The following is a 27,471-nucleotide window of genomic DNA, read 5'->3' on the forward strand; positions in this document are numbered from 1 at the left end:
CAAAGGTTTGCAGCCAGGATGAGTGGAAGCACCTCTGATGTGGACTCAAGCAGTACCTGCTCACAACATCAGACCTCAACTTCAGGAGACTCGGCAATATTCAACTCAGGAGAATCCAACAGTGGCTCAGACTCAGACACCAGGAGCTATGTCAATCTGGGTAAGTTTTGAATTAAAAATACAAGTTTTGTGCAGCGCGGTCTATATTTTTCGCATCAGTACAGAGCTGGATAATAAGGTGGATCACGGAAGAAAGATAAAGGTGAAGAAAAGTTGAAATGTGATTTTCAATTTAATAAACTTCTGTCCTCTAGTTGCTCCCTACTTTAACTACAGTGTTTTTTAATATGACAGTATCATTTGGCTTAAGAATGTAGGTTATCAGCTAAAACATTGAAATAAACAATATTTATCCATTAATTTTTCAACACCTGATCCCAGTTGCATAAATTGTCAAATAGTCTGTAACTAATCAGAAATAATTAATTAATAGAAAATAACTAATTGACTGTTCATCTAGTAAGACAGTTTTCCTTTGTTGTACGCTGTGCTACATGAAATTGAGGACCAAATGCAGAGATTTTTTTTATGATTCGTTCATGGGGTGTGGGTATCGCTGGCTAGGTCAGCATTTATTGCCCATCCCTAATTGCCCTTGAGAAGGTGGTGGTGAGCTGCCTTCTTGAACCGCTGCAGTTCATGTGGTGTAGGTACACCCACAGTGCTGTTAGGGAGGGAGTTGAAGGATCTTACTCTAACTCAAAGTAAACTAGTGCAGAAACAGACTGGGCTGAATTTTACACTCCCCCGCTGATAGGTTTGATGGTGGGGGGTGGGCGGGACATGTAAAATACAGCGGGTGGCTACCCTCGGTCTACCCACTCGACCCTGCCCCCACTACAATTATAGGAGCGGCGGGGATAGCATCGCCAATGGCCTCGATTGCCTCACTGAAGGGCGGGCTGCCCAACGCAATCCTCGCCATTACTATAATTGTAGCGGGGGCAAGGGCAAGTGGTTAGGTGGAGGCTAGCGACCTGCTGTATTTCACGTGCTCCCCCTACCCACCACCTTCAAACCCGTCGACGTGGGAGCGTAGAATCCAGCCCAGGCTGTTTCTGCACTAGTTTACTTTGTGTACTACCAAGGGTCCTGTAAAGGGCCTCCAACCACCAACAGGAGAGGCCCAAGCCAAGCCTCCAGCCCAACAGGTTACCCTGCATGGGCTCTAGGCAGCCGGGCGGCCCCTCCTTAACTGGTCCCCGAGATCATTGGAGGGTCCCCCCAAGGCGTAACAACCCTCCCCCCCAACCCATTGCCCTCCTGCCATTGCTTCTCAAACCCCTGACCCACCTTTTCTTGCCAGCCCCCCCTCACCGACCCCCAAAACACCGACAAAGCTTCGATGCGTTGCAACTCGCCTCCTCATCGCCCGAATACAGTACCAGCAGGCGGCCATCGCTCTGCCAATGGGGCTACCAATACATCAAGAGCTTCCAGCCCGTGACTAGCCGGCAGCTCTCTAAGGCAGGATTCCTTGTCCCTGAGGAGCTGAAATCCCACCTTTTAATGGCCAATTGGCCATTAAATTACTGCAGGGTGGCCATTCTCCCCCTGAGCGGGTTCTCTACTGACTTTTTGACCAGGGAGGCAGGGACCACGGCGTCCCATAAAGATCAGCCCATAGGTTTTTTTCAGATTGATGATAATCAAGCAATGGTTGTTTTTCCTCAGTCACTTCCTCATTCACCTGCAGCCTAACATTCACTGTTCCAACAAATGAATTGTTTTGTATTCCTAATGAGCTATTTGATAATTATAACTCCATTTTAGCCTGGGTGTCCTGGGTGGAAGTCAAATCAACCTTATCATTAATAGCCTCCCACTTTGGCTAGGGGCTTTACTATCCAGGTTCTATGTCAATAAATGAGGAACATTTTTGGGGTTGAGAAAACCCTGTTACTGCAGATAAGTGGCTGTGAGCAAAGGCTAGAGAAATGCAATTCTTTTGTGATCGCACCAGGCAATTCATTTTTAAAAATCTTCACCTCAAGATGAAAATGGTGAAGGGCCCAACCAGCAAGCGCATTTTCATTACGTGAAAATAATGAAACATCAGAATTGGGCCACACGTCATATTGGTTGGTCTACTTGTGCACTCAGCATTTTCAGGTGTACATCAGCCAAACCAGGAATTGCTGAAGGCTGCCACGTGTAAAAAAAAAGTTTTCTACTTCGTGACTGACATTAACGTGGCGTCAGGAGGAGAAGTGGTGCTCCTCCCGATTCCTCATTAAAGCCCTGGCCTCCTTCCTGTGAGCGCTCACCTTCCCCCTGTACCCCCCCCCCCAACCCACCCCACCCCACCCTCCTAATTGCTTCCCTCCCTTCCAGAGTCACCGTGCATGGCAGATTCGTAACCCTTCCTCGAGATACCCTGGGGCCATGACTGACATTTGCAGTTCCTTATGCCTATGAGGCTGGCCTAACCCTAACCCTAACCTATTTGCTGTGCTCCTGCTGCCAGGTTCAATCGGGGTGTACCACACTTGCTACACTGGGATCATGCCCCGATTAGGACACAAGCTAATTTTTAGGTCTTATAATTCAATCACTCATATTATTCTCTGTTCCTATAGTTCTGCTGACAAGTTCATCCTATTATTTTATTTCTTAATAACAGCCACCAATCACACGAAAATGTGTTTGCTTTTTCCTGCTAGTAGAAAGGAGGATAAAAAAACAAAATGGTGTCAGTTTTATTAAAATGATATCATGTAAAAAGGACAGAATGATGTGCTTTCACTTAATATATGTCATTTTTATCATGAGTATATTGTCCTTTTGGGAGTTTTACTTCTTATCATAACTTTGGGTGCAGCTAAAAGACAGCTACCGAGATATGCGTAGAGATTATTTTATATGCATGTGTTTCTCTACGTCTGAGTCAGAAGGTTGTGGGTTAAAGTTTACTCCACAGACGCCCTAGGCTCACACTCCAGCATAACACCCAGGGAGCACTGCATTGCTGGAGGTGCCGTCATTCAGACGACACGTTAAACTGTGCTGTCTGCCCTCTCAGTAAAAGGCACCCCATGGCATTATTTGATGAAGAGCGGGTGAAAACAACCCTATGTTGTGGCCAATATTTGCCCCCCAGCCAATATCACAAAAAGAGATTATCTGGACATTTATCTCATTTGTGGGTAGAGTGCTGCGTGTAAATTAACTGCTGTGTCTTGTACATTACAACAGCGCTGTTCAAAAGTACTTAATTCAGAGAATCACATAGAAACCTGCAGCACAGAGGAGGCCACTTTGTCGTGTCTGTGCTGTTTCTTTGAAAGGACAAGTGTGCGTAGCCCCACGTCCCCATTTTTGCCATAAACCCGAAAGTTACTTATCTATAAATACCTGTCCAAACTCCTTTTAAAATTATTTGTGGACTCAACTTCCACCACCTTTTCAGGTCTCAGTGTTTCAGATCCCAACAGCTCTCTGACTGAAAAAAATTGGACTAATTGAATGTAAAGTGCTTTGAGGCTTCATGAAGTTGTGAAAGGAGCCACAGGTACTTAAATGCAGGTTGTTTCCTTTTTCCATTGTCACTAATTTAATTTTATTTTTATACAGGGATGCCTGAAATCAGTGTTAGCCTTGACTCAGTGACAGTATTCTGGTTTTCCTACTGTCAATAGACAGTGCCAGGTAGCTCATAGACCTGACCTGTTCAAATCCTGAGTTCACACAACCGATAAGGTGAAATGTGCATTTTAATAAATGGGAGGAGAGCAGGAAGCTATATAGACCACCTGCAGCGTGCCCAACACACTGTCACAAGTACCATATCTCAATATTCCTGGCTGCTGGCAACAGAACTGGGGATCATTGCTGTGCCTACTTCCAACATTTCATCCACTCAATACTTGCTAAAACCATACTTTTGTGAAGTTTTGGGGAAGGAATCGCTTCTCTTTCCTCCAAGATTCTCAAAAAGATGCAATCTGGTTAAGGCACTTACTTCCCTGCAAGGGAGAGCACAAGGAATAGGAGCAGGAGTAGCCTGCGTGGCTGGTCCAGCCTGTTCTGCCACTCAGTACAACCGCGGCTGATCTTGGGTTTCAGCTCCACTCTCCTGCCTGCTCACCACATGCAACATAAACACATTCAGCAAGGCTAAAGCAAATGGCACACCTGGTAGGAGAGAGTCACATACTGACATTTGAAAGCCATCAAAAATGTCTGAGATAAAGTGAAAAAAAAATCATCTGTGGACACAAGGAAGATGCTATACAATTACACCATGTATCAGATGGCAACAAGTACAGGAATCTATTGCTTAAATTGTAAGCAGTTGCTTCACTTTTCCTGTTTTGTGCAATACTGTGGACAGAAGCAACCAGTCAAAGTACGAAATGGAGTAAACATTAAATAACGGCTGTAAAAGCAACAAAAAGCTAAAAGGGCTGAAAAATAAAGATAAATAGAGTGAAAAAAATATATAGAAATTGTTGGATCAAATGCAGCTTGAAAAACCATAGAAAAATAAAAAGTAATTTGTAAGGGAGAGACCTGCCTTGGTGCTAGTAAAAATAAAGCTTCTTCAAAGAGGTAGGTTGTAAATAGAAGGGAGAGGTGAAGAGACAAAGGGGCTTAGAGAGGGAATTCCAGAGTTTGGGGTATAGATATCTACAGACACCAGGGTGGAGCAAAGTAAATTATGGGACCCACAAGAGGCCAGAGTTGAAATGCATTAAGATAACTAGGGATGGGCTTTGTCAGCATCACCGACATCACAAAAGCAAATATAAAACTGACGCCAGGAGCTAAACTTTTTTAAAGAGGAAATGTGCATAGATGTAAAATGGTCAACAGCACAGCTATGAAGAAGCAGATACTTTGACATACCTACACAATTAACTTTTTCTTTAAGCACACAGATGTTAGGATGACTTCATTTTGGGATATGGAGGTCCTTCCCTCCCTAACAGCACTGTGGGTGTACCTACACCACATGGACCGCAACGGTTCAAGAAGGTGGCACACCCCCACCTTCTCAAGGGCAATTAGGGATGGGCAATAAATGCTGACCTAGCCAGCAATGCCCACATCCCATGAAAGAATATTTTAAAAACTGGAAATATCATGGTTGGCGACAATAGTACCATCCTCTCTCTCTCAAACTAGGATTGCATTAAAATCCTTTAAATGGCTGCTTGGTTATGACAAGTCTAAGTGGAGCAGTGAATTAGCTGTTTTCACTTTGTTTCAAAATTAAAATGTAAATAATGGAAATAAAAGTCTGTTGTATGGCAGAAATATTTTTGCAAAATGAATTTGGGAAAGTCCCTTATAGATGTGGACACACGGCACCAAACTGTGGCAATCTCATTCAGGAAGGTCACTGGTGGGGAATGTAAATGTCACTCTAATATAGTTTTAACTCTTTTTCTGAGTTTTGGCTAGGGCATGCTGTAGTGGCAAAGTGGGCAGTGCTTCACTCTGTAGCTGGCTTTGCTACATTGACCTGACGCTGTTTGATACTAACACTGACTCCCTGAATGACAGTGTCTTAGTCCTTAACATCCATCGCCTTGATGAACCCAAACATTCACCAGAAAAATGATTGGACACAGGCTTGCTACTTTGAGTCTATAAAAGGCAAAAACATCAAGAACTTACTAAGTCCAATGCCGGTGGAGAAATCTCTCACTCAATTTTACTCATTGTTTTACTGAAATAGTTTAATTATGATAAAACCTATTATTGCAATTGAATGTTAATATTCACCTTAAAATTTTTTATATTTTACTTGGGCAGTTTTAACTAAAAATATTTTTAAAATTATTTTGAATGTTTAAGTCAAATTAAGGCCGTTTATTTAATCAGATAATACTGCACCTTGTGGCACTGGCACTTTAGAGATATGATCTATTTCAAAGAATTTATAAGTTACTATCGCTCACAAGTATATTTTGAAATACGACTATTAAAAAGAAATTTGAAATGTACATTTTCTGGCGTATTTTCAGTAATCAGGGTATGATTTTATCAGTAATATGAATGCTAAGTGAGGACAAAAAGGTCCTCATTAAAGGTGTAAGCCTGAAGTGTAATTTGTGGGTGCTTGGCTTTGATCAGACAGGTGTCTGACACCAGCAGAAAGCCATCACTGTGTTTAAAAAGCTAGAAGCCAATCTCCTGAAAAATACACAAAATAGAGCTTTTGGATCCCCAGTTTGGGTTGAACATCTTTCCCATCACGATATAGCCTATTTACCCCAGCTCAGGGAGCTTAAGGATAGATAAAGCCAAGTTTTAGGGGCTCCCAAGTTTGTGCAACGATATGTCTTGATTTGATCAGACAGGGTGGTTGACGACGTCAGTCCTCAGCCTTGTTCTTCAAATAAACCAGTGTGGATTATAGGATTATCGAATTTCCAACACAAACCAAAACAGGAAGGCACCACAATTCGGATGGAACCCAGGTTTCTCTCCTTGCACTTTAAGCTAGACTTTGTGATTTTGAAATTGGAGGGTGTTTCATAGGTCCACCTCTGTTAAGACAAGGTTTGGGACCATTTCTGGGGTATTGATTCTTAACGAAGTGACAATGGATGGCTGGGTTAAAGCACTTATAAACATTTTTTGGTGCCCCCTTGCAGAGCAGCATGATGCCACCTTCTCGATGGAGCAGCATCTTCTTTGCAGATGCACGCACCTACCCAGAATTTTTAAATGACCTGATCTGCATGGTTTAAGACAAGATCAGTCATGGGACATAACGGCAGAGATAAGTCCTGCTCCAGCACACTTCCATTCCCTTAAAAATGTCTGCTCACACTTTAGCTCATATTTTTAAATGGGAATTTTTTGGCCTCACATAACCTTCCTAAATGACATGACTGATGGAACCATATCACTGTATGGTGCACACTCACAGGTACACATTACTGACAACCAGCCGTACGTGGTCCAGCAAATTATTACTAGAGAATGAGATCACTTTATTGATGGAAAAGTTAGAAGCAGGGAGAAAGGTCTTAAACTAGATTGCTATGAGCTGCTTTAATTCATATGATTTTTGAACAAATTCTATAAATTTGACTCAAGCGCATAACTTAAATATGTATATACGTCTGCACATTAGTAATTGGAAAATATTTAGTTTCTCAGTCAAGGCCTAAAGAAGGACAGTTTTCAGAATATATGTTATTAGCGGGTAACCAGATGCACCATCCACGTAAACCATGGGTATATTGCCCACTGAGTCCAATGGAAAAGCAGATAAGGCTGGGAATGAAATGGGCAGTCCATGTGTTTTGTCCGCTTTGCAGAAGCGCCAAAGAACAATTTCACCCCTCTGCCGACAGAAAATAATAGGTTAACAGTCAAGAAAGTAATTATTTTACAACCCTATTGCCAAAGTGCACTTTAACATCATGGTTTGTGGTTTGTGCCCTTTTTATGTAAGAACACAAGAATTTTTGAGGAACACAGAAAGGCCATGAGTCCCAAAAAACCAATTTCTTTTTGGTATTTCTTAACCCAAACTTCCTGCCTTCTCACCATATTGGTAAATCCCTCCCTTCCCCAGAAATATGTCGAATCACGCCTTAAACTTACTTACAATGTCTGCTTCCATGAGCTTACTTATTGCGTATTCCAGGGGCTAGGATTTTCCCAGCCCTGGGATGGTGAGCTGGAAGTAGGGGCAGCTTGGAAAATAGCAGGGAGACATGTCATGATGGCTCCCTGGCTCAGTCCCTCCACAGGGAAGTTTCCCAGTGGTGGTACCAGATGGGGAGCCTGAGCAGAGGCGGGCAGCCAATTTTAAAAAATTAAAGGTCACATTAAGGGTGATTTTTCTGGGCCATCAATCAGCAACAGGGCACCTTCCGCCATTTGGGGAGGCTGCTATCTTCATGGGGACAGTCTCCCTGTGGTCATCCAAAGGGCCAATGAAGCTGGAGGCTCCAAGCCCCCAAAGAGAGGGCTGTAGGCAGAGAAGACCACCCCTGTGGCCCCAATGGCCTCCCAGAGGGGCCCTGCCCGCCTGGGCCCTCTGATTTTTAATTTTTAACTTACCTGTTCGAGGGCCCCTCCATATTGAGGCACCCTCTCGATCGCCAACCTGCCTCAGCAGTGCCCACATTTCCTGTTGGGGTTGCCAAGGCTTCAGAGCTGCCATCCTTCTGATTGGACCTGCAGCATCTACATATATACATAGAAACATAGAAACTAGGAGCAGGAGTAGGCCATTCGGCCCTTCGCGCCTGCTCCGCCATTCATTATGATCATGGATGATCATCCAACTCAATAGCCTGCTCCCACTTTCTCCCCATATCCTTTGATCCCTTTCGCCCCAAGAACTATATCTAACTCCTTGAAAACATACAATGTTTTGGCCTCTACTACTTTTTATGATAGTGAATTCCACAGGCTCACCACTCTCTGGGTGAAGAAATTTCACCTCATCTCAGTCCTAAATGATCTACCCCATATCCTTAGACTGTGACCCCTGGTTCTGGACTCCCCCACCATCAGGAACATCCTTCCTGCATCTAACCTGTCTAGTCCTGTTAGAATTTTATAGGTTTCTATGAGATTCCCCCCCTCATTATTCTGAACTCCAGTGAATATAATCCTAACCGACTCAATCTCTCCTCATATGTCAGTCCTGCCATCCCAGGAATCAGTCTGGTGAACCTTTACTGCACTCCCTCTATAGCAAGAACATCCTTCCTCAGATAAGGAGACCAAAACTGCACACAGTATGGTCTCACCAAGGCCCTGTATAATTTCAGCAAGACATCTCTGCTCCTGTACTCGAATCCTCTCGCACTTGAAGGCCAACATACCATTTGCCGCCTTTACTGCCTGCTGCACCTGCATGTTTACCTTCAGCGACTGGTGTACAAGGACACCCAGGTCTCGTTGCCTTCTCTTAATTTATAGCCATTCAGGTAATAATACCATCATACCAGCCTCTGTCCTTAATTGGAGGGCAAGCCTGGAGGCAGCCAATTAGGAGGCCACCTCTGGCAAAAGAGCCAGTCCTTATGCAGGCAAGTGCAGGCTCGGGACCCCCATTTGGTCCTGATGTGAGTGTCCTGTAGCCCAAGATAAAGTTCAGCTCTATAACTCTATTACCCTGTAAAAAAAAATCCGCTTCAACTGCACTTCTAAACCACTCGTGTTAACTGTGTTCCTCTCACCATAGTGTACCTTTCACCCACGTTGATTCACATTGAATTGTATTTGCAATGAGGTGGTTGCCTTCATGACCAGATCCTTTGATGGTCGCTGAATGGTTCTGCATTATTCGCTCTCCCTTTTCTTTTGGTATCATCTGTAAATGTGGAAATTTTGCCTATAATTTCATTCAATTTACTACCATGTGTTAAAAATATCAAGTGCATCATAAATAGTCCCTGGAGTATATAAACTGAAACATTACTTTCTGTGTGTCCGTAGATCTCTGAAGGCAGAGGGGCATGTTAGTGGGATGATGAAAAAGGTATATGGGACACTTGCCTTTATCAATCAAGGCATAGATTACAAAAGTAGGGAGGTCATGTTGGAGTTGTATAGAACCTTGGTGAGGCCACAGCTGGAGTACTGTGTGTAGTTCTGGTCACCACATTATAGGAAGGATGTGATTGCACTGGACGGGGTGCAGAGGAGATTCACCAGGATGTTGCCTGGGATGAAACATTTAAGTTATGAAGAGAGGTTGGATAGATTTGGGTTGTTTTCGTTGGAGCAGAGAAGACTGAGGGGTGACCTGATCGAGGTGTACAAGATTATGAGGGGCATGGACAGGGTGGATAGGGAGCAGCTGTTTCCCTTAGTTGAAGGGTCAGTCACAAGGGGACACAAGTTCAAGGTGAGGGGCAGGAGGTTTAGGGGGGGATGTGAGGAAAAACTTTTTTACCCAGAGGGTGGTGACGGTCTGGAATGCGCTGCCTGGGAGGGTGGTGGAGGCGGGTTGACTCACATCCTTTAAAAAGTACCTGGATGAGCACATCATAACATTCAAGGCTCTGGGCCAAGTGCTGGTAAATGGGATTAGGTAAGTAGGTCAGGTGTTTCTCTTGTGCAAAGTCGATGAGCTGAAGGGCCTCTTCTGCACTGTGTGATTCTGTGATTCTGTGACTGCTAGTTAGGTCAATCACAGCCCAGTGGCACATGTGGGGTGTCCACTCTTCCCATTTGTAACTGAAAACTGCAATTGGGGTCCTACAATCGGTGTAGGGACTCTGTTTGGCATCTTTAAACAGCCCCCTCTTTGTTTCAGTGTAGGTTACTAACCCCTATACTGGCTACTGGCTTGTCTGTAAATTGCACCATGTGGGCCCTGAGCATTAACGTAGTGACCGAGATTCCCCCTCTCCCACTTCACCGCCCGCAACCTCCCTCCCCAGCACCGCTCCATGTCCCACCCTGCTGCCGACCTAAATTTTCGATTGTGATCTGCCTGTTTTGGAGGCAAGAGACCAGACAGCTGGTAGTTGAAAGTTTTCATTTTCTGAGGGTGTTACACAACAACAGTTTCAAGAAATATAACTAGACTTCTGCCAGAGAGCAAATTCACACCACAAACCATAACCCCACAACAGCTCTCTGGAAACAGAACATTCAAATGGATTTTTTTTAAAGGTTATTTTTACAGAAAGGTGGATATTTTACTGACTGAGGACCAAATAGACTCAGATTGAGCTGCAGAAGAAACTGTGTTGCTGTATCTGTTTTAGTTGCATACTTCAACTCAAAATGTGATTTGATCCTAAACAAACTTCAAACAAATGCACAATAATATTAATGCATTAAAGCATGCAGCCATATTAAACAATAGTGCAGTACATGCAGCTCATTACCTCAGTGACATGCAATAAAGTTAAAACTTGCACCTTTCAAAGTATAAGAAGGCTTGGGCTGACATTTGGTAAGTAACATTTGTGACACACAAGTGTCAGGCAATGACCATCTTCAGCAAGACAGAATCTAACCGTCACCCCTTGACATTCAATGGCATTACCATCGCTGAATCCCCCAATATCAACACCCTGGGGGTTACCATTGACCAGAAACTAAACTGGACTAGCCATATAAATACTGTGGCTACAAGAGTAGATCAGAGACGAGGAATCCTGCGATGAGTAACTCACCTCCTGACTCCCCAAAACCTGTCCACCATCTACAAGGCACAAGTCAGAAATGTGATGGAATACTGCCCACTTGCCTGGATGAGTGCAGCTCCCACAACACTCAAGAAACTTCACACCATCCAGGACAAAGCAGCCCACTTGATTGGCATCCCATCCACAAACATTCACTGCCTCCACCACCGACGCAGTGTAGCAGCAGTGTGTACCATCTACAAGATGCACTGCAGGAAATCACCAAGGCTCCTTAGGCAAAACCTTCCAAACCCATGACCACTACCACCTAGAAGGACAAGGGCAGCAGATAGATGGGAACACCACCACCTGGAAGTTCCCCTCCAAGTCACTCGCCATCCTGACTTGGAAATATGTCGCCGTTCCTTCAATGTCACTGGTTCAAAATCCTGGACCTCCCTTCCTAACAGCACTGTGGGTGGACATACAAGACATGGACTGTAGTGGTTCAAGAAGGCGGCTCACCCCCACCATCTCAAGAACAATTGGGATGGGCAATAAATGCTGGACCAGCCAGCGAAGCCCACAGCCCGTGAATGAATAAAGAAAAGAAATATGGCCAATGGCACGCCCTTGCAGAACTAAATGAAAGTATGCTAACCTTATCAAATCACTTGGTTAATAAGTGTTATGCTTGACGATTTTTGCTGTAGAAACTTCACTCCTGCACTATCACTGCTTATCTGGTTTAAACTGAACAATATTGAATAATTGGCAAGCAATTAAATTGTGCAGCAATCACTTGGAAAAACACAAGCACAGATGTTAAACAGGGAAGGAGCGCTATAGTTTTCAGATTAATAACAATAGTCTTTTGATCAAGAATACTAGCTGCGTGAGATGGCTGATCTTATCTAGAAAATGTTGCTTCTGACTGGCAAAGAAAACTGTCATATCTGATGAAATCTGAAAGAATGTTCATCACTGACCATAAATGGTTGCTAGTGAACGAGAGTCATTTCATGATCCAAGAGTAGATACAGTCATTGAGCATCACCCTGATCTCATAGAATTAATTCACAAGCTCCATTGATTTAAGGGCACAGCCCAAACCATGTTAGATTCCAAACAGGCCCAAATTTGGATTACTCCAAAAAGACTACACTTACTTAGAGTGATCTGACAGAAATCAGCTTCAGTTGTGGTTATTCTGTAAAACAAAAATGTTAAAAAGATTATATATGCAAAACAAATGGATAAATACATTGTTCACCAAAAGTAAACGGCATAAATGTCCTTAGTATTGTGAGATTCCTGAACCGAAACAGTGTTGGGGCAGAGTTGTACTTACGGAAAATCGGCAAAGTCAGGGACCACCCAGAAGGAAAAAACAGTTTAGACCAGTACTCTTATAACCCAGTTTTTACTGGTGTACCCTTTTAAGGTATACAAGACCAGTTCAGACCAGTATTTTTATTTCCCAGTTTTTACTGCTTTTTTTCCCTTCTGAGTAAGGTTGTGGTTGATAACTGTTGGATCCAGTGCCCTTGGTTTGTTGGGGGCTAAAGGATCCAGGTTGCACGCTTGTTTCAGGGTGACCGAGTTTGTACAGAGACAGAGAATATCAGGAGATCGGTGTTGGAATAAACACAGGCTGTTTATTTGCAAACTAAACTCAGCAGCTACACTTGTGTACTCACAAAACTCTGTCTTCACTCTTCAGTGTCCAACTCAAGACTCTCCCATAGAAGTAGCCCGTGCTACTCCACTATTGGGTAGCAGTCTCACAGACTCCCCAAATTTCTCAAACTCCCCAAGTCAGACTCCCCAAAGCCTGTCCATCATCTGCAAGACAAAAGTCAGGAATGTCTTAGAATACTCCCCACTTGCCTGGATGAGCGCAACTCCCACAACATTCAAGAAGCTTGACACTGTCCAAGACAAAGCAGCCCACTTGATTTGCACCGACTCCACAAACATTCGCTCCCTCCACCACCAATGCACAGTAGCAGCAGTGTGTAACATCTACAAGACACATTGCAAGAATTCACCAAGGCTCCTTCGACAGCACCTTCCAAACCCATGACCACTGCCATCTAGAAGGACAAGGGCGGCAGATACATGGGAACACCACCAGCTGGAAGCTCCCCTCCAAGCCACTTGCCATCCTGACTTGGAAATATATTGCTGTTCCTTCACTTTCGCTGGGTCAAAAACCTGGAACTCCCTTCCTAACAGCACTCTGGATGTACCTACACCACATGGACTGTAGCAATTCAAGAAGGCAGCTCACCACCACCTTCTCAAGGGCAATTAGGGATGGGCAATAAATGCTGGCCCAACCAGCGAAGCCCACATCCCGTGAATGAATAAAAAAAAAATGTGACTCCAGACTCATGGCAATGTGGTTGATTCTTAACTGTCCTCTGAAATAGACTAGAAAACCACCCAGTTCAAGTGTAATTAGGGATGGGCAACAAATGCTGGCCTAGCCAGTGATGCCCACATCCCATGAAAGGTTAAAGAAAAGATCTCATACTACTGTACATCAAAGCACCCAGACTAGCTGGCATTAATCCAATTAAGACACACACACAGACACAGACCCTACTACAATTTCAATTTAAAAATAATCTCCAATAACATTATAGACATTAAAATCCCTTCATGACAATTTTTATTCTACAGCATACTTGACAGCAAAGCTCTGTAATTGTGATCCCTACCAAAAACAAAAACATCAACTCTGTAGCATGTACTGAGCAATAATTATTAAAATCAAAGATATATATATATATGGATAGATTGGTGATGAGATAAATTGGAGAAGTTGGGACTGTTTTCCTTGAAGAGATGGTTGAGAGGTGATTTAATAGAGATATTCAAAATCACGAGGAGTCTGGACGGAGCAGATAGGGAAAAATGTTCCTATTGGCAGAAGGATTAGAAACAAGACAGCCCAAATTTAAGGTAATTAGCAAAAAGAAGCAATGGCGACATGAGGAAAAACTTTCACGCAGCAAGGGGTTGGGGAATGCACTGCCTGAGAGTGTGGTGGAGACAGGTTCAACTGAAATATTCAAAGAGATAATTGGATTGCTATCCAAAAAGGAAGAATGTGCAGAGCTAAGGGGAGAAGGTGGGGCAGTGGCATTAGGTAAATTGTGCCTGCAGAGAACAGGTGCAGACACGACAGGCCGAATGGCCTCCTTCTGTGCTGTAATGATTCTGTGATAGCTCTGTAAAGACAACTAGATTAACTGTAGGAGGCTTATTCTTGTAAAATAACTGTCTTTTTTTGCTTTGTAGCAGAAGTCCGATCCAATACGCCACCCGCAAAGACTCTCAACAGTGTGAGTGAAAAATTAATGGCATCCCAAGGAAAGCCGGCTCACGAGAGGTCCCCTGACAATTCGCAGCCACCCCCTCTTCCAAAGAAGACACTCAGCAGAACAAACTCAGCACCTGGTGGAAATCAGCTTGGTTTAACAAGAAGTCTTCCATGCTCCCCTGGCATTCAAATAAGTAACCCACTATATGGTATCTATGAAGGGAAGACAAGTATCAGCACCCCTTGCAGTCCAATGAACGCTGATGAAAAATTCAATCTCTCAGGTCCTTTCGGTAGTAGGAGGACAGGGATGATAAAATCTCGGAGTCTGGATGGATCTACCAGTTACTATCATATCAGCAATCCTCAGATAGATATAGGGAAACTGAACTTTTGCATTTCAGATCTGGAACTACGGAATTGGTTTAACTTTGAAAATCAGGTGGATATTTTCAGAATGCTCGCCAATCGATGCGTGACATCTCTGAAATGCATTTGTGCAAAATACAGCGCATTCTTCCTGGATGACAAGAAAGCCAAGATAAAGTTTAGCGAGAAGGACTGGCCGGATCTCAAGATCCCAAGTGACGAGTCCAGTTGTGACTCCAGAGATGCCATTTACTACAGAGTCCAGTACACGCAACAGCCACAGGATGAGTTTGCTTTAAAGGTAAAAGTGTTTTTTTTTAATAGAAGGAAAGAAGAAATAACTTGCATTTAAATTGCACATTCAAAATCTCAGGACATCCCCAAAACACCTTACAACCATAGAATTACCTTTTAAGGATGACCATTATTGAAGGTTAGGAAAATGGGGCAGCCAACTAGCACAATCCAAAGTCCCACAAAGAACAATGAGGTAGACGATGATTTGGTGATATTGATTGAGAGAGAAATGTTGTTCCAGACATCAGGAGAAATTCCTTGCTCTTTGTGAAATTATGCCCTGGGATCTTTCATGTCAACCTGAGAGTGTAGACAGGGCCATATAGTTTAACGTTGCATCCAAAAGATGGCACTTTTGTGAGGAGCCATAGAATACCAAGAAAAACCCGCACAATCAATTTTTCTGCAGTTGAGACGTGGCATGGTCTGGGATTAACAAATAATGCAAACTAAAACTGAGGTGTACATCTTTCAAAGGGACAACACAAAGGCAGTGAGGGAAGGTTAAACAGATTGATAAAAAGTACTACTCAAGAAAAAAGTTGAAAGCAAATGGAACACCTTAAAAGGCTACATGCAGACTAAAGAAACGTGCTTCCACATTACTGAGGCAATACAAAGCAAAATAGGTGGATAAGATGAGCCTGTGGGTAGCTAGAAGGTAGTAATAGATACGCTAATGATCGTTTAAAAGGATATTACAGTGGTGTTAGGGATGAGGGTTGGGTGGAGGCTGAATTGTCTGTTTCTGTGCTCTAAAGTTAATGTAGAAAATAAAACTGGAAAGAATAGAAAGCCCTTAAACAATGTTTTTAAATAGCAGTGGCCAAGGAGGAAAAGAAAGGTAGGTGTAGTTGTCCACTTGCAGGCCTGATCTGCGCTTCCCCAGATATGGAGTGAGATCCATGGCCAGAAATAAAGTTACAGTCACCCCTTTCAAACTACATGTGAGGTTTTTCTTCTGTGAGAACCAATTCGCTGGAATCCTTCCTGCAATATGATTGGGGAGGGTTCCACTGCATTTTACATAACTACTCATACAAGTTCAAAATACGCCCCAGAATTAGTTAGATCAATGTATCTATTCCTGATTCTTTTCTATATGTTAACTTGCTGTTAAGTGCAAAGTGGGAAAATCGTAAAAAGCATTATTACAATTTTGGGCAGGTTTCTCCGGTCGGCGAGCGGTGGTGGGGCCCGCTCACCGATGCGTTAAATAATGCGGGGATACGTCAGGTGGGTGTCCCGGCGTCATTCAGATTTTCAGCTATGCAAGGGTGCAGCCGAATCGGCTGTGCGCCCACCGAACTGTCAACGGCCTATCAAGGCCATTAAAAAAACTAATTAACTTGGTTGATGGAGCTGCCCGTCCAGACTTAGGGTTGGCGGGCAGGCCGGGAGCCCAGGTAGGCCTAGGAAAAAGCCTGAAACCTCATCCACGGGTGGGATGAGGTTTCATGAGGGCTTTTAAATGTTTATCAAATGTTTAAATAAAAGGTAAGGACATGTCCCAACACATGTGACAGTGCCGCATGAGGGGACATGTCAGGGAAATTTTTTTATTACCTTTCTGTCAACTTTCTATTCGGAGCCGATCTCCCCGAGGCAGCGCTTTGCCTCAGGGAGATTTGTGCGCTCTTTCATACATGAGCGCACTCCCGGCTGAGCAAATCCACTCACCCCCCTCCCCCACCCCTGGCCTCCCGCCCCCTGCCCGCACAGGGAGCGCATAGCGCTTCCTGGTGGACGTCACGCTGAGCGGGCCTTAATTGGCCCGCCCACGTAAAATGGCAGCGCCCCCCCCTGACCGGGGGCACCGAACGGAAGGCCGGACACCAGCGCCCACTCCCGCACTTCCCCCCCCCCACCCCAACAGGGGGAAAATGTTCCCCAAATTGTTACAGGTAGTATATGGAGGACTTTGACTTGTACTTTCTCGGTGTAACAAAGTAGATCAAGCTTCTGTCCATTTATCTGTATTTTAATCTATACCAATACTTAGTTATTCATTATCAGAAAGATCAGAAATGGTCAAAAATCCACCACATCTTATTCTATGAATCTTATTTCACCAACCGAGCCTAACAGGAATACTGAGCATAACAGCAAAACGATACAGATGGTGGAAATATTGAAGGGACCTTCACCTGAAACATTACATCAGAAATAGTTAGCACATTTTGACTGGGTCTCGACAGGCGCTGTTTCATTAGTTACTGTGTGTAAAACCTGGTGGCTGAAAAGCAGTTTATTTTTATGCGCTGACTCTGGTACTGGTAAACTGTTTCACAATTTTTAGCCAACTGTCACTGTCATTCATTTAGTTCTATGACAAACAAAGTGGCCTAAATTCCTCCATGTGCAGCTGTCCATAACATCATTTGGGCTTTTTTCCAAGACAGGTGCATAACAAGCCATGGTGCTGCCATCTGTTGAACCCACCCTCCATCACTGTAAGGATAGCCACAAAGAATTTCAACATTTTGATGGGTATTTGCAAACTTAAAACACCAAAGGACAAGATTTTTTGGATTGCAGCGTTTCCCACCCCATGCTGCCCAAAGAGTCGAATGGGAATGCATCCCTGCCGATCACAGAAGCCCCACAGCCATTGTTCCAAGGAGCATTAGTTGGCTGGAGACGGGACTTCCATCCCTCACTCAGCAGGAACTCCCATCTCAGAGACAGCACTGGCCAGGACTGGGACTGAATGCAGTCCCCAAATTCTAAGCCCCAGAGCCCAGGACCAGGTAAATGTGGGGGGTCTCATGACAGGGAGAAGAGTGGAGGTCTTGATGGAGAGCGGGGGAGGGAGCACCCGTGGAGGCAGACCTGGGGTGGGTGAGGGGAGCCGGTGGAAAGACAGCCTTTCAGGGCGGTACCTGCACCCCCCAACTTCCTGCCCAGGGTCTGAGCAGGGTGACCTGCCCGGCTCCCTCTCCTCCCCTCAACCCCTTCTGCAAGCCTCAAAATTGAGACCGTGCGGGATGCGACCCTTATTGACCACTTAAGGGTCTTGACTGGGGCAAGGGCGGGTGGGCCACCATAGGCCTCATCCAGCCCCTGTAAAAGTGCGGACATGCCAGGGGCAGACAGGAGAGCAGCAGGAAGGCCACATGGGAAATTTTGGCCTACGTCTGCAAACCCGCCAGCAAGGGGACCTTAAAATTCTACTCCAAGTGTGCAGCTACTGTCCATCAAACAGTAAATTACTCTTGTTTTGTTGTAAGTATCGAGGAAGTAAAGGCATCGCTAGAGCAAATCTGAAAGTGGGTTTACATTATATTGATGAGATATGAAACCGCCTGTTGTGAACTACACGGATGGATCTATTCTCCCAATAGCAGGAAATTACACACAACGTACTCAGGTCAGCCACATCATCCCATGTACAGCATTTGTTTAAGTAAGCTCTAATCAGCATTAATTCCAAACAATCACTGTACTTGCTGAGCCACATGCAAACCAGAGCCCTAAAACCCTGTGAGACCTCTGCACTCCTCCTATTCTGGCCTCATGCACGTTCCCAAATTGCATTGCCAAGCCAGTGACGGCCATGCCGGCAGCGGTCTAAGGCCCTAAGTTCTGGAATTTCCTCCCTAAATCTCTCTGTCTCTCTTCTCTCTTCTCCTTTAAGAATATGAGAGTAAACTAGCAAGAAATGTAAAAACAGATTATGAGGGCTTTTACCAGTATGTAAAAAGGAAGAGATTATTGTAAGCAAAGAGGGTCTCTTAAAGGCAGAGGCAGGAGAAACTATATCGGGGAAGAAGGAAATGGCAGAGACATTAAACAAATATTTTATGTCCGTCTTCATTGTAGAATACATAAAGAATATATCGAGGAACAGAAGGTCTAATGAGAGTGAGGAACTTAAAATGATTAACATTAGTAAAGAAAAGGTACTGGAGAAATTATTGAGACTAAAACCCTGAACCCGATGGCCTATATCCTAGGGTTTTAAAAGAGGTGGTTGAAGAAATAGTGGATACTTTGGTTTTGATCTTCCAGAGTTCCCTCAATTCTAGAACAGTCCTTGCAGATTGGAGGATAACAAATGCTAGCCCACTGTGCAGGAAAGGAGGTAGAAAGAAAACATGTAACTAAGCCTGCTGGCCTGACATCAGTAGTAGGGAAAATGCTAGAATCGATAATTAATATATTCTGTTAAAGATTTTGAGTGTATAACTAGCAGGGGAGATAACTGGGAACCAGTGGACATGGTCTGGAAATGTAGGCCACTCTCCAAATTTTCCCCTCCCGCCCACAACGAAGTCTGCCGTTGGTGAGATCGGAAAATTCCGGCTCATATTTGGATAAGGTGCTCCACAGGAAGTTATACAAGATTGGAAGTAGTTCAGAGAAAGTTCACTAGGCAAATTCCTGGGATGAAGTGGTTGTCTTCTGAAAGGTTGAGTCGGTTGGGCCTATCCTCATTGGAGTTTAGAAGAATAAAAGGTAATCTTATTGAAACATATAAAATACTGAGAGCGTTTGACAGCTGCTAAGAGGATGTTTCCCTATCATGGGGGAATCTAAAACTGGAGGCACAGTTTAAAAATAATGGGTCGCCCATTAATACAGAGATAAGAAGAAATTTCTTCTCTTACAGGTCCATTAGTCTTCAGAATTGTCTTCCCCAGGGAGCATTGGAGATTGGGTCATTGAATATATTCAAGGCCGAGTTAGACAGATTTTTTGTTGACAAGGGTGTCAGCGATTATAGGGTGGCAGGCAGGAAAGTGGAGTTAAGGCCACAATCTAATCAGTCATAGCCTTACTGAATGGTGGAGCAGGCTCAATAGGCCAATTGGGCTACTTATGCTCCAATTGCTTATGATTTTATGATGGTATTAGGGCTCATTGGATTGGAGATAACCTACCAATATGGATTGAGGGCTGGTTAACAGACAGAAAACGGATGGACGGAAATGTCCGGTCCCGTTGGTGGTGGCCGTCATGGCGGGTGTGAGTGGACAATATGGCGAGAAGGCCAAAAATCGGTTTCACGCTGTCCTGAAACCAGTTTGTGATCGTTCACTCCACCCGTCAACAGCGGGCCACGTTTCTCACTGCTGCACGTCAGGGGCCTAATTTCAATACTTTAGCATCTCATTATAAGCCCTGCTCGCCGGAATCATCCCACCCCCACGCTGGATCATCCAGGCAAAATGCCGACGTGTTTCACAATTGTACACAAACGACATGCATCAGGAGTGCTGCACTTCACTCGGGACTTTGAGTTTTGTTTGCCTACCTTGCTTCAGGCAGCACTCACAGTCATTAGCACCAGGCTTCCCAGGCAGGACCACATCACTTTTAGGGGGGCTCACGGGCAGGTCTCTACCAACAGACCAGCCGTAAGATGGGGTTGGCTTTTCAATGACTACAGGGCTAGGACTTGCTTGGGGAAGGGGGAGAAGTGGCCTCAGGCCAGGGAAGAGGCTGCAGAGCAAGGGCTGTGCTGGAGAATGGGAGTATCCCAGGGTGTGTGTGGAGGACCATGTTGATCTATGCAAGTGGCCTCAAGATGATAAGAGCTGAGGAGGCAGTCTCCAGAGGAGATGAGGCCAGATGGAGTTGTGAGGGTGTGTGTGTGAGAGTGAGTGGTGATGTCCCTTGAGCTGGCAGTGAGTGAGATGCCAGTGAATGTGTGATGGGTTTGTGAGTGTGTGAGTTTAGAGTGGTGAGATGGTGGCTTTACCTTAACGGCACAGATGAGATCATTCATCCTCTTTCTGCACTGGATGGCCAACGTCTTTTGTACAGCGTTGGCACTGACCACCACTGCCACCGCCTCCCAAGCCGGATTGGTGAGATTGTTGGGCCTCCTGCGGCCAGAGCAGGAGTAGAGGACATCACGGCGAGCCTCCAGAAGGCATTCCAGTGATGGATCAGTGAACTTTCTTGGCTTTCAGGGCCATGTTTTCACTGGAGCAGTCCTGGGCTGCGAGCATTGAGAATTGTGTGGGCGGCTGCAGTTTCAGTATGGCCCCCGGAGTGAGGAAATGGCAAGGCGACCAATTCAGAGGCTGCCCACCAGCAAGAGGGCGTGTTTCTCCTGCAGAGCTGCATAATTAATAAAGCAGGAAGCGGATGATACAACGTGTAAACCCACACTCGCAGACGGTGGGTAAAACATCGTTTTTCACACCCACTACCACACTTAGTGCAAATCTGGGATGATTCCGCCCAGAGAGTCAGAATAAATAGATGATTTTCCAAAAGGCAAGCTGTAACTACTGGAGTGCCTCAAGGATTACAGGCCTCGGTTATTTATAATCAATATCAATGATGTAGGAGAGTGGACCAAATACAATATATCAAAGTGTGCTGATAATACAGAGTTAGGTGAGAAAGTAAGCTGTAATGGGCAGAAGACGGTGTAAAAGGATGTAGGCTGGTTAAGCAGTTGGGCAAGAAGGTAGCAGATGGTGTTAAATGTGGGGAAGTGTGAAATTATCCACTTCCCCCATTCCAGCCACTCCTCTAATCCAAAACCCTTTCAACAGATATTCTCTCCTCATTAATTTCCTTGCTGCAGTAGCTGATGTTAACATCCCATTGATTCTTCCTCACCCCACACGATCATAAAAGACTTAGTCCAACTACCTCCATGTGTAACTGCAGCTGATAAAATAATGATACTCCCCAAAGCTGAAGGTGGGGCAACAAAATACATTCCTTATGGGGGCTGTCCCGGTGGTCTAACTGGTAAAGGTACTGCTTGATGTATAGCACTAGGCCAGAGGTTTACAGCCTGATTCCTGCCCTGTGGTGATTTAACTGGGACCACAACAATTGGCTGCAGTGCTACATTGCCAGTTGTAGGAATACATCAAAGAGAGCAATTTTTCTGCTGTGTAATGGCAGACTTTCTATCAGAGTAATATTGATATATTCTTTAATCCTTTACTTTGCATTCAGATAGCTGCTTTCCTACCATTCACACCTCCTCTAGACACGTATATTGTTTCTTTACTTGTCCCATTAGCACTCCCTTTTGCCTTTGCACCTTGCAACCTTTTGTCATTTAATTTCTCCTGCCCTTCACCCTATTACAGACCTTTCCTTCTGTTTTTCTTCCCACCTTCCTAACCACCTCCCCCCGCCACTGCCCCCCAACTTTCACTTGCTCAAACCCTAATGCACTGCTAACTTTTTTCAGTCCTGATCATGTTTATAAGAAATAGGAGCGGGAGTAGATCATTCGACCCATCGAGCCTGCTCTGCCATTCAGGGAGATCATGGCTAATATGACTGTGGCCTTAACTTTACTTTTCTGCCTGTCCCCCATACCCTTGACTCCCTAAGAGATCTAAAATCTAACTCAGCCTTGAATACATTCAATGACGCAGCCTCCGCTGCTCTCTGGGGAAGAGAATTCCAAAGACTAACAACTCTCTAAGAGAAGAAATTCCTCCATATCTCAGTCTTAAATGGGAGACCCCTTATTTTGAAACTGTGCCCCCTAGTTCTAGGCTGGAATTTTCCAGCCCCTCACACCGGTGGGATCTTCTGGTCTTGCCGATGTGAATGGAGATTTCAATGGCTCGCCCGCCTCATCGTGGGGGAACCTGCCGGAAGGGGAGGTTGGAGAATTCTGGCCCTAGATTCCCCTCACAAGGGGAAACAGCCTCTCAGCATCTATCCTATCAAGCTCCCTCAGAATCATATATGTTTCAACAAGATCACTTCTCACTATTCTAAACTCCAATGAATACAGGCCCAACCTGCTCAACCTTTCCTCATAAGACAATTCCTTCATCCCAGGAATCTGCCTAGTGAAACTTTTTTGAGCTGCTTCCAACGCAAGTATATCCTCCTGGACCGAAACTATACACAGTACTCTAGGTGTAGCCTCACCAAGACCCTGTACAGTCATAGAAATATTTCCCTCCTTTAATACTCCATCCCCCTTACAATAAAGGTCAAAGAGCTGAAACATTGGCCGGGATTTTCTGGTCCTGCCCTCAGCAAGACCCGGAAATTCCCACCAAAGGTCAATGGACATTTTGCTGGTTCTTCAAATTTTCAATCCCACCCACAATGTGTCCCAGCACAGGCAGGACTGGAAAATCCCAGCCACTAACTCTGTCTCTCTCGCCACAGGTGCTGCCAGACCTGCTGGGTGTTTCCAGCATTTAAAAAAATTATTTTAGATCTCCAGCAGCATTTTGCTTTCGTAATAACGGTTGACTATTTGAATATTCTATTATGAATTGTGAAATATTTTGTAATCAGCCTTAGGAAGTTGAAGAAATGTTGATTTAGCTCTTGGGGCTTGAACACGTATACATCAAGAACAAAAAAAGGGCACTCAATACTGAAAGATTAAAGTGCATCAAAAGGCAAATCTTTAAGAATCTTGCTTCTATATTTACAGGTGTAAAAAGCCCCTAAAACAATTCTATTTAGAAGATGCACTACTGCAGCCCTGAAGTTTGCAGTAAAGCCAGAGAAATAATTTAGTTTATGTAGCAGTTGTGAGTAGTCACTGTGCCTAATGAAAGGGGTTAAGTTAAAAATTCAGTAAGTTAAAAATTCAAACTGCATGAGAAGGCTGTGAAAATTTTTTTTCAATAACAGTAACTACCCAGGCCACCAACAAGAAAACAGTTTTGTCCTCATTGGGATAGATATCCACGATAGCTATTAATAGAATTTTGGGAAAATTCTCAAATGATAGAGCGATTCTAAATATTTTGTCCTCAATATTTAGTTTACATGACAGACTGAATCACTTAATCACTCGAAAGAAACCCTCTTTTAATTAATGTGGTGATTTTGGTTTTCCAGGGTTAGCTTTCTCTAAGCACATATTTAGTGAGCGATATGAGCAGCCAAATTTCTTCTCGTCAGTTCCTATCATTTAGGAAAAATATCACCAATATTCTGGTGGCCTATAGTGAGGGAAGTAATTGTAGCGGTGATGTTACAGGGCTAGTAATCCAGCAAATGGGAGCTCAAATTCCTCCATGGCAGTTTTAGAACTGAATCCAGTTTTCAAAATCTGCAAATATAAAGCTGGTAGCAGTGAGGCTAATTCACTTAATGTCCTTTAGAGAAGGAAACCTGCTGTGCTTAGAGGGTCTGGCTAAGTCCCACAATAACATGGGGCAGAATTTCACCCCCCCACCCCCGTTGGGGGGGAAGTTCAGGGGCGGGCGCATGGAGGCGCGCCTCCAATCGGCACCCCCAATTGGGGGCGCGGTGCTATTTTGTTTGGGTGGGCCAATTAACGCTGTGCGCTCCCTGTGCGGATGGGGGGGGGGGGGGAAATCCCTGAGCCGAGAGTGCGCTCTTTCGCGTATGCGAGGGAACGAGCGCACTCATCTCCCTGAGGCTAAGTGCTGCCTCAGGGAGATCGGCATCAAAAATGTTAAAAACAGAAAAATAAAACTTCCCTAACACTGTCACATGAGTTGGGACATGTCCATCACTTTTATTAAATTTTTAAAAACCCACATGAAACCTCATTCCACCCGTAGATGAGTTTTCACGCTTTCTCTGAAGCCCGCCAGGGCTCCCGGCCTGCCCGCCAACCTTAAGGTTGGACGGGCAGGTCCTTTAACTAGCTCAACAATTTTGTCAATGGCCTCAATTGGTCGTTGACAGGCCGGCAGACGCACAGCTGATTCGGCCGAGCCCCCGCCGACCTGAAAATTGAAAGTTCCGCCCGACATCATCCCGCGTCATTTTACACGTCGGCGAGTGGGCCCCACCCCCATGCTCGCCGACCAGGAAATCCTGCCCATGGTTAACTCTGATCTAACCTCTGAAGCAGCCTAGAAAGCTGCCTCTCAAGGCACCTAATGATGGGCAATACATGATGGTCTTCCCACTGAGACCACATCTCGAAAATGAGTAATAAATTATCACAATGGGCGGTATTTTATATGCCCTCCCTCGTGGCGGGTTTGGAGGCAGAGGAAAACATTTAATTGGTTGGGATGGTTGTGCTGGGGTCCCTGTCACCTTCCCGCCTCCACCCTGGTTAAATCCATGGCAGGAAGGCCAGTGGACAGCCTTCCCGCCCCACCGCCAATTGAGGTCCTTAAGGGGCAATTAATGCCCAATTAACTGGTATTAACCCAGTGGTGGGCGGGCCTGTCACCACACAGGGATCCTGACATGTAAACCTGTGTGGGTTCCTTGTGGTCTCCCAGGGGGATCATTTGTTCAAAGGCGCTTGGTGCCTGGCTGAGGGACCTGGCATCAGGAAGGAGGGGACCCAGTGAGAGCCACACCCTTCCCTTGCTGCTGATCCCCCTACAACTGCCTCCCCCACCGTGACCGCCACCCTGCGAAACCCCTCCTGCCATCACTTACCTTTGGACTAGGTCACTCCACGATCCTGAGCCTCCGGTGGGTTTTGTTCTGGCAGCGGCCATCGTTTCCCCGGTGGCACTGCTGAGCAAAGCAGCTTCGGATTGGCCAGCAGCTCTTGGCAGGTGGGGTTTCCCGCCTCTGGGGTCCTGATCCAGTGGAAGGCCAGCTGGTGACTTCTCAAATGCCTGATTGGCACGTAATACCAGCAGGTCTTCCCAGAGGAGGCAACATGGTCCTCTCAGCTGTGGCTGGATCTGCAACAAAGAAGAATACAATTTTCTGCAATTACTAGCCGAATTTTGTTGTCTTTATCCAAAACGTTACACACAGCTGGAAAGTTGAATCAGTCAGTAGTTTCGTCATTAAACAATGTCAAATAGAAATGCTCAAAATCAAAATGGAATGGTGTCTATAAAGGAAGGAGTGGTAATATCAGGTTTCTACTTTACAAGCATCACAATCATACTTTACTTACCTGGTTCAGTTTGGGACACTATCCCTGAGTGCCAATTCTTATTTCAGTGATACTTCTATCTTCACGTGTCCATGGAAATAAATCCCCTAATTTCATACTGAGAGTAACATTAACAGTAATATTATAAAATATTCTTTCTTAATTACAAATTCCTTTTTATCTTTTTCAAATGCAGGTCATCAAAACTCCGAATCAAGAATCTCTGCAGACGGAACCTTGTGGCCTTTCAGTGCAGGAAGGCCTCCCAGTCCACTTCAATGTGCAAGAGGTGTGTGGGCACTTTGTTGCCACAATCCCAACAAAGTTCTTACCCCCTGAAGATGCAGCCTTGAGTTCAAGTGATTCAGAGACAGAAAAGAACGGTTCAGGGCCAGAAGCTGTGGCAGAAGCCTCCAAAACTCAACCAAATGACAAAACAAGCCAAAGGCCTCAGGTTGTGATCATCACTCAGGATGTCCCCTACCAAACGATGGCAGATTTCGTAAAAGAGTCAGCAGCTCTTCACGAGTCCCAGGCAGATGACTATGAACGTCATGTAAGTCTTCTTCTTCTGCAGTTGTGTCTAGGGTTGGAACACCTTAAAGATCATAACATTACACATTGTGACCTCCGCCTAGAAAACCTGCTGTTGGTTAAGGTGGCTGAGCCAAGACGCAAAGAAGAATGTCATAATTTTCAGTTGCCGAGGCTTGTTATTAGCAACTTCTCCAAAGCTAAACAAAAAAATACAGCCACTGATCAAAAACTGCACCCAGATCAGGCCCGGTTAGCACCTGAAATGATATCAACATCCCAGTACAAGAAGGTCGATGAGTTTCAATTAGGCATTTTGATCTATGAAGTTCTACACATGTCAAATCCATTTGAGAGCATTTCAAGCCAGAAGGAATACGAAGAGTACAATGTAGAAAAGCTGCCTCAGATTCCCCAGTTATCTGCTTATTCTAAAGGGCTTCAACATCTTGCCCACTTACTCTTACGTGCAGATCCTAATAAAAGAATACATATTCATCAAGCAAAAAGCATCTTACAGACCTTACTTTGGGGTCCGTGCCCCAATGTGTTCAGTGTGAACACTGGATTCAAAGACCCACCTCATTTCCTGAAAAACTGGTTGTATGTTAAACGCACTTTGCTCATGCTGAAGTTTGGAGAAAGGTTTCTCGATGATGTGAGCCAAGCAAAGCTGGAAGACTGGCTTTGCTGCCAGTACTTTGCATTTGTTACTCCTGACTCAATGTTTCATGCACTAGAAAGGTTACAGATTCTATTGGAAGAAGGCTGTTAAATAAGAAATTGAAATCAAGGCAAGTATGCATTGACTAATGCAGCTTCTACTGCATATAATAGAACAATACCAGAACCATAACAACACAACAATAACACCAGCATATATTTATACTGTATCAGGTTGTATAACATATTATGGTCAGATGAATTTGATTAAGCTGCCTCAAGCTTTATTTACACACATATGTTCTATGAAACTGGAATTGACTGGTTGCATTGGGAGTGATGAAACATAACTATCATGACTCTAACCT

The 27,471-nt window shown here is 44.6% G+C and overlaps 1 protein-coding gene across 1 annotated transcript; it reads left to right on the forward strand.

The window, feature by feature from the left end:
- On the forward strand, positions 1-27,471 carry LOC144688895 (inactive tyrosine-protein kinase PEAK1-like). The gene is made up of 3 exons (XM_078555915.1): positions 1-160; positions 14,433-15,124; positions 26,103-27,471. Exons 1-3 carry the CDS (start codon positions 19-21, stop codon positions 27,213-27,215), a joined length of 1,947 nt encoding a protein of 648 aa, XP_078412041.1. The 5' UTR covers positions 1-18; the 3' UTR covers positions 27,216-27,471.

The sequence above is a fragment of the Cetorhinus maximus genome, chromosome 13 (genome assembly GCF_964194155.1).
Source record: "Cetorhinus maximus chromosome 13, sCetMax3.hap1.1, whole genome shotgun sequence".
Classification (NCBI taxonomy): Eukaryota; Metazoa; Chordata; class Chondrichthyes; order Lamniformes; family Cetorhinidae; genus Cetorhinus; species Cetorhinus maximus.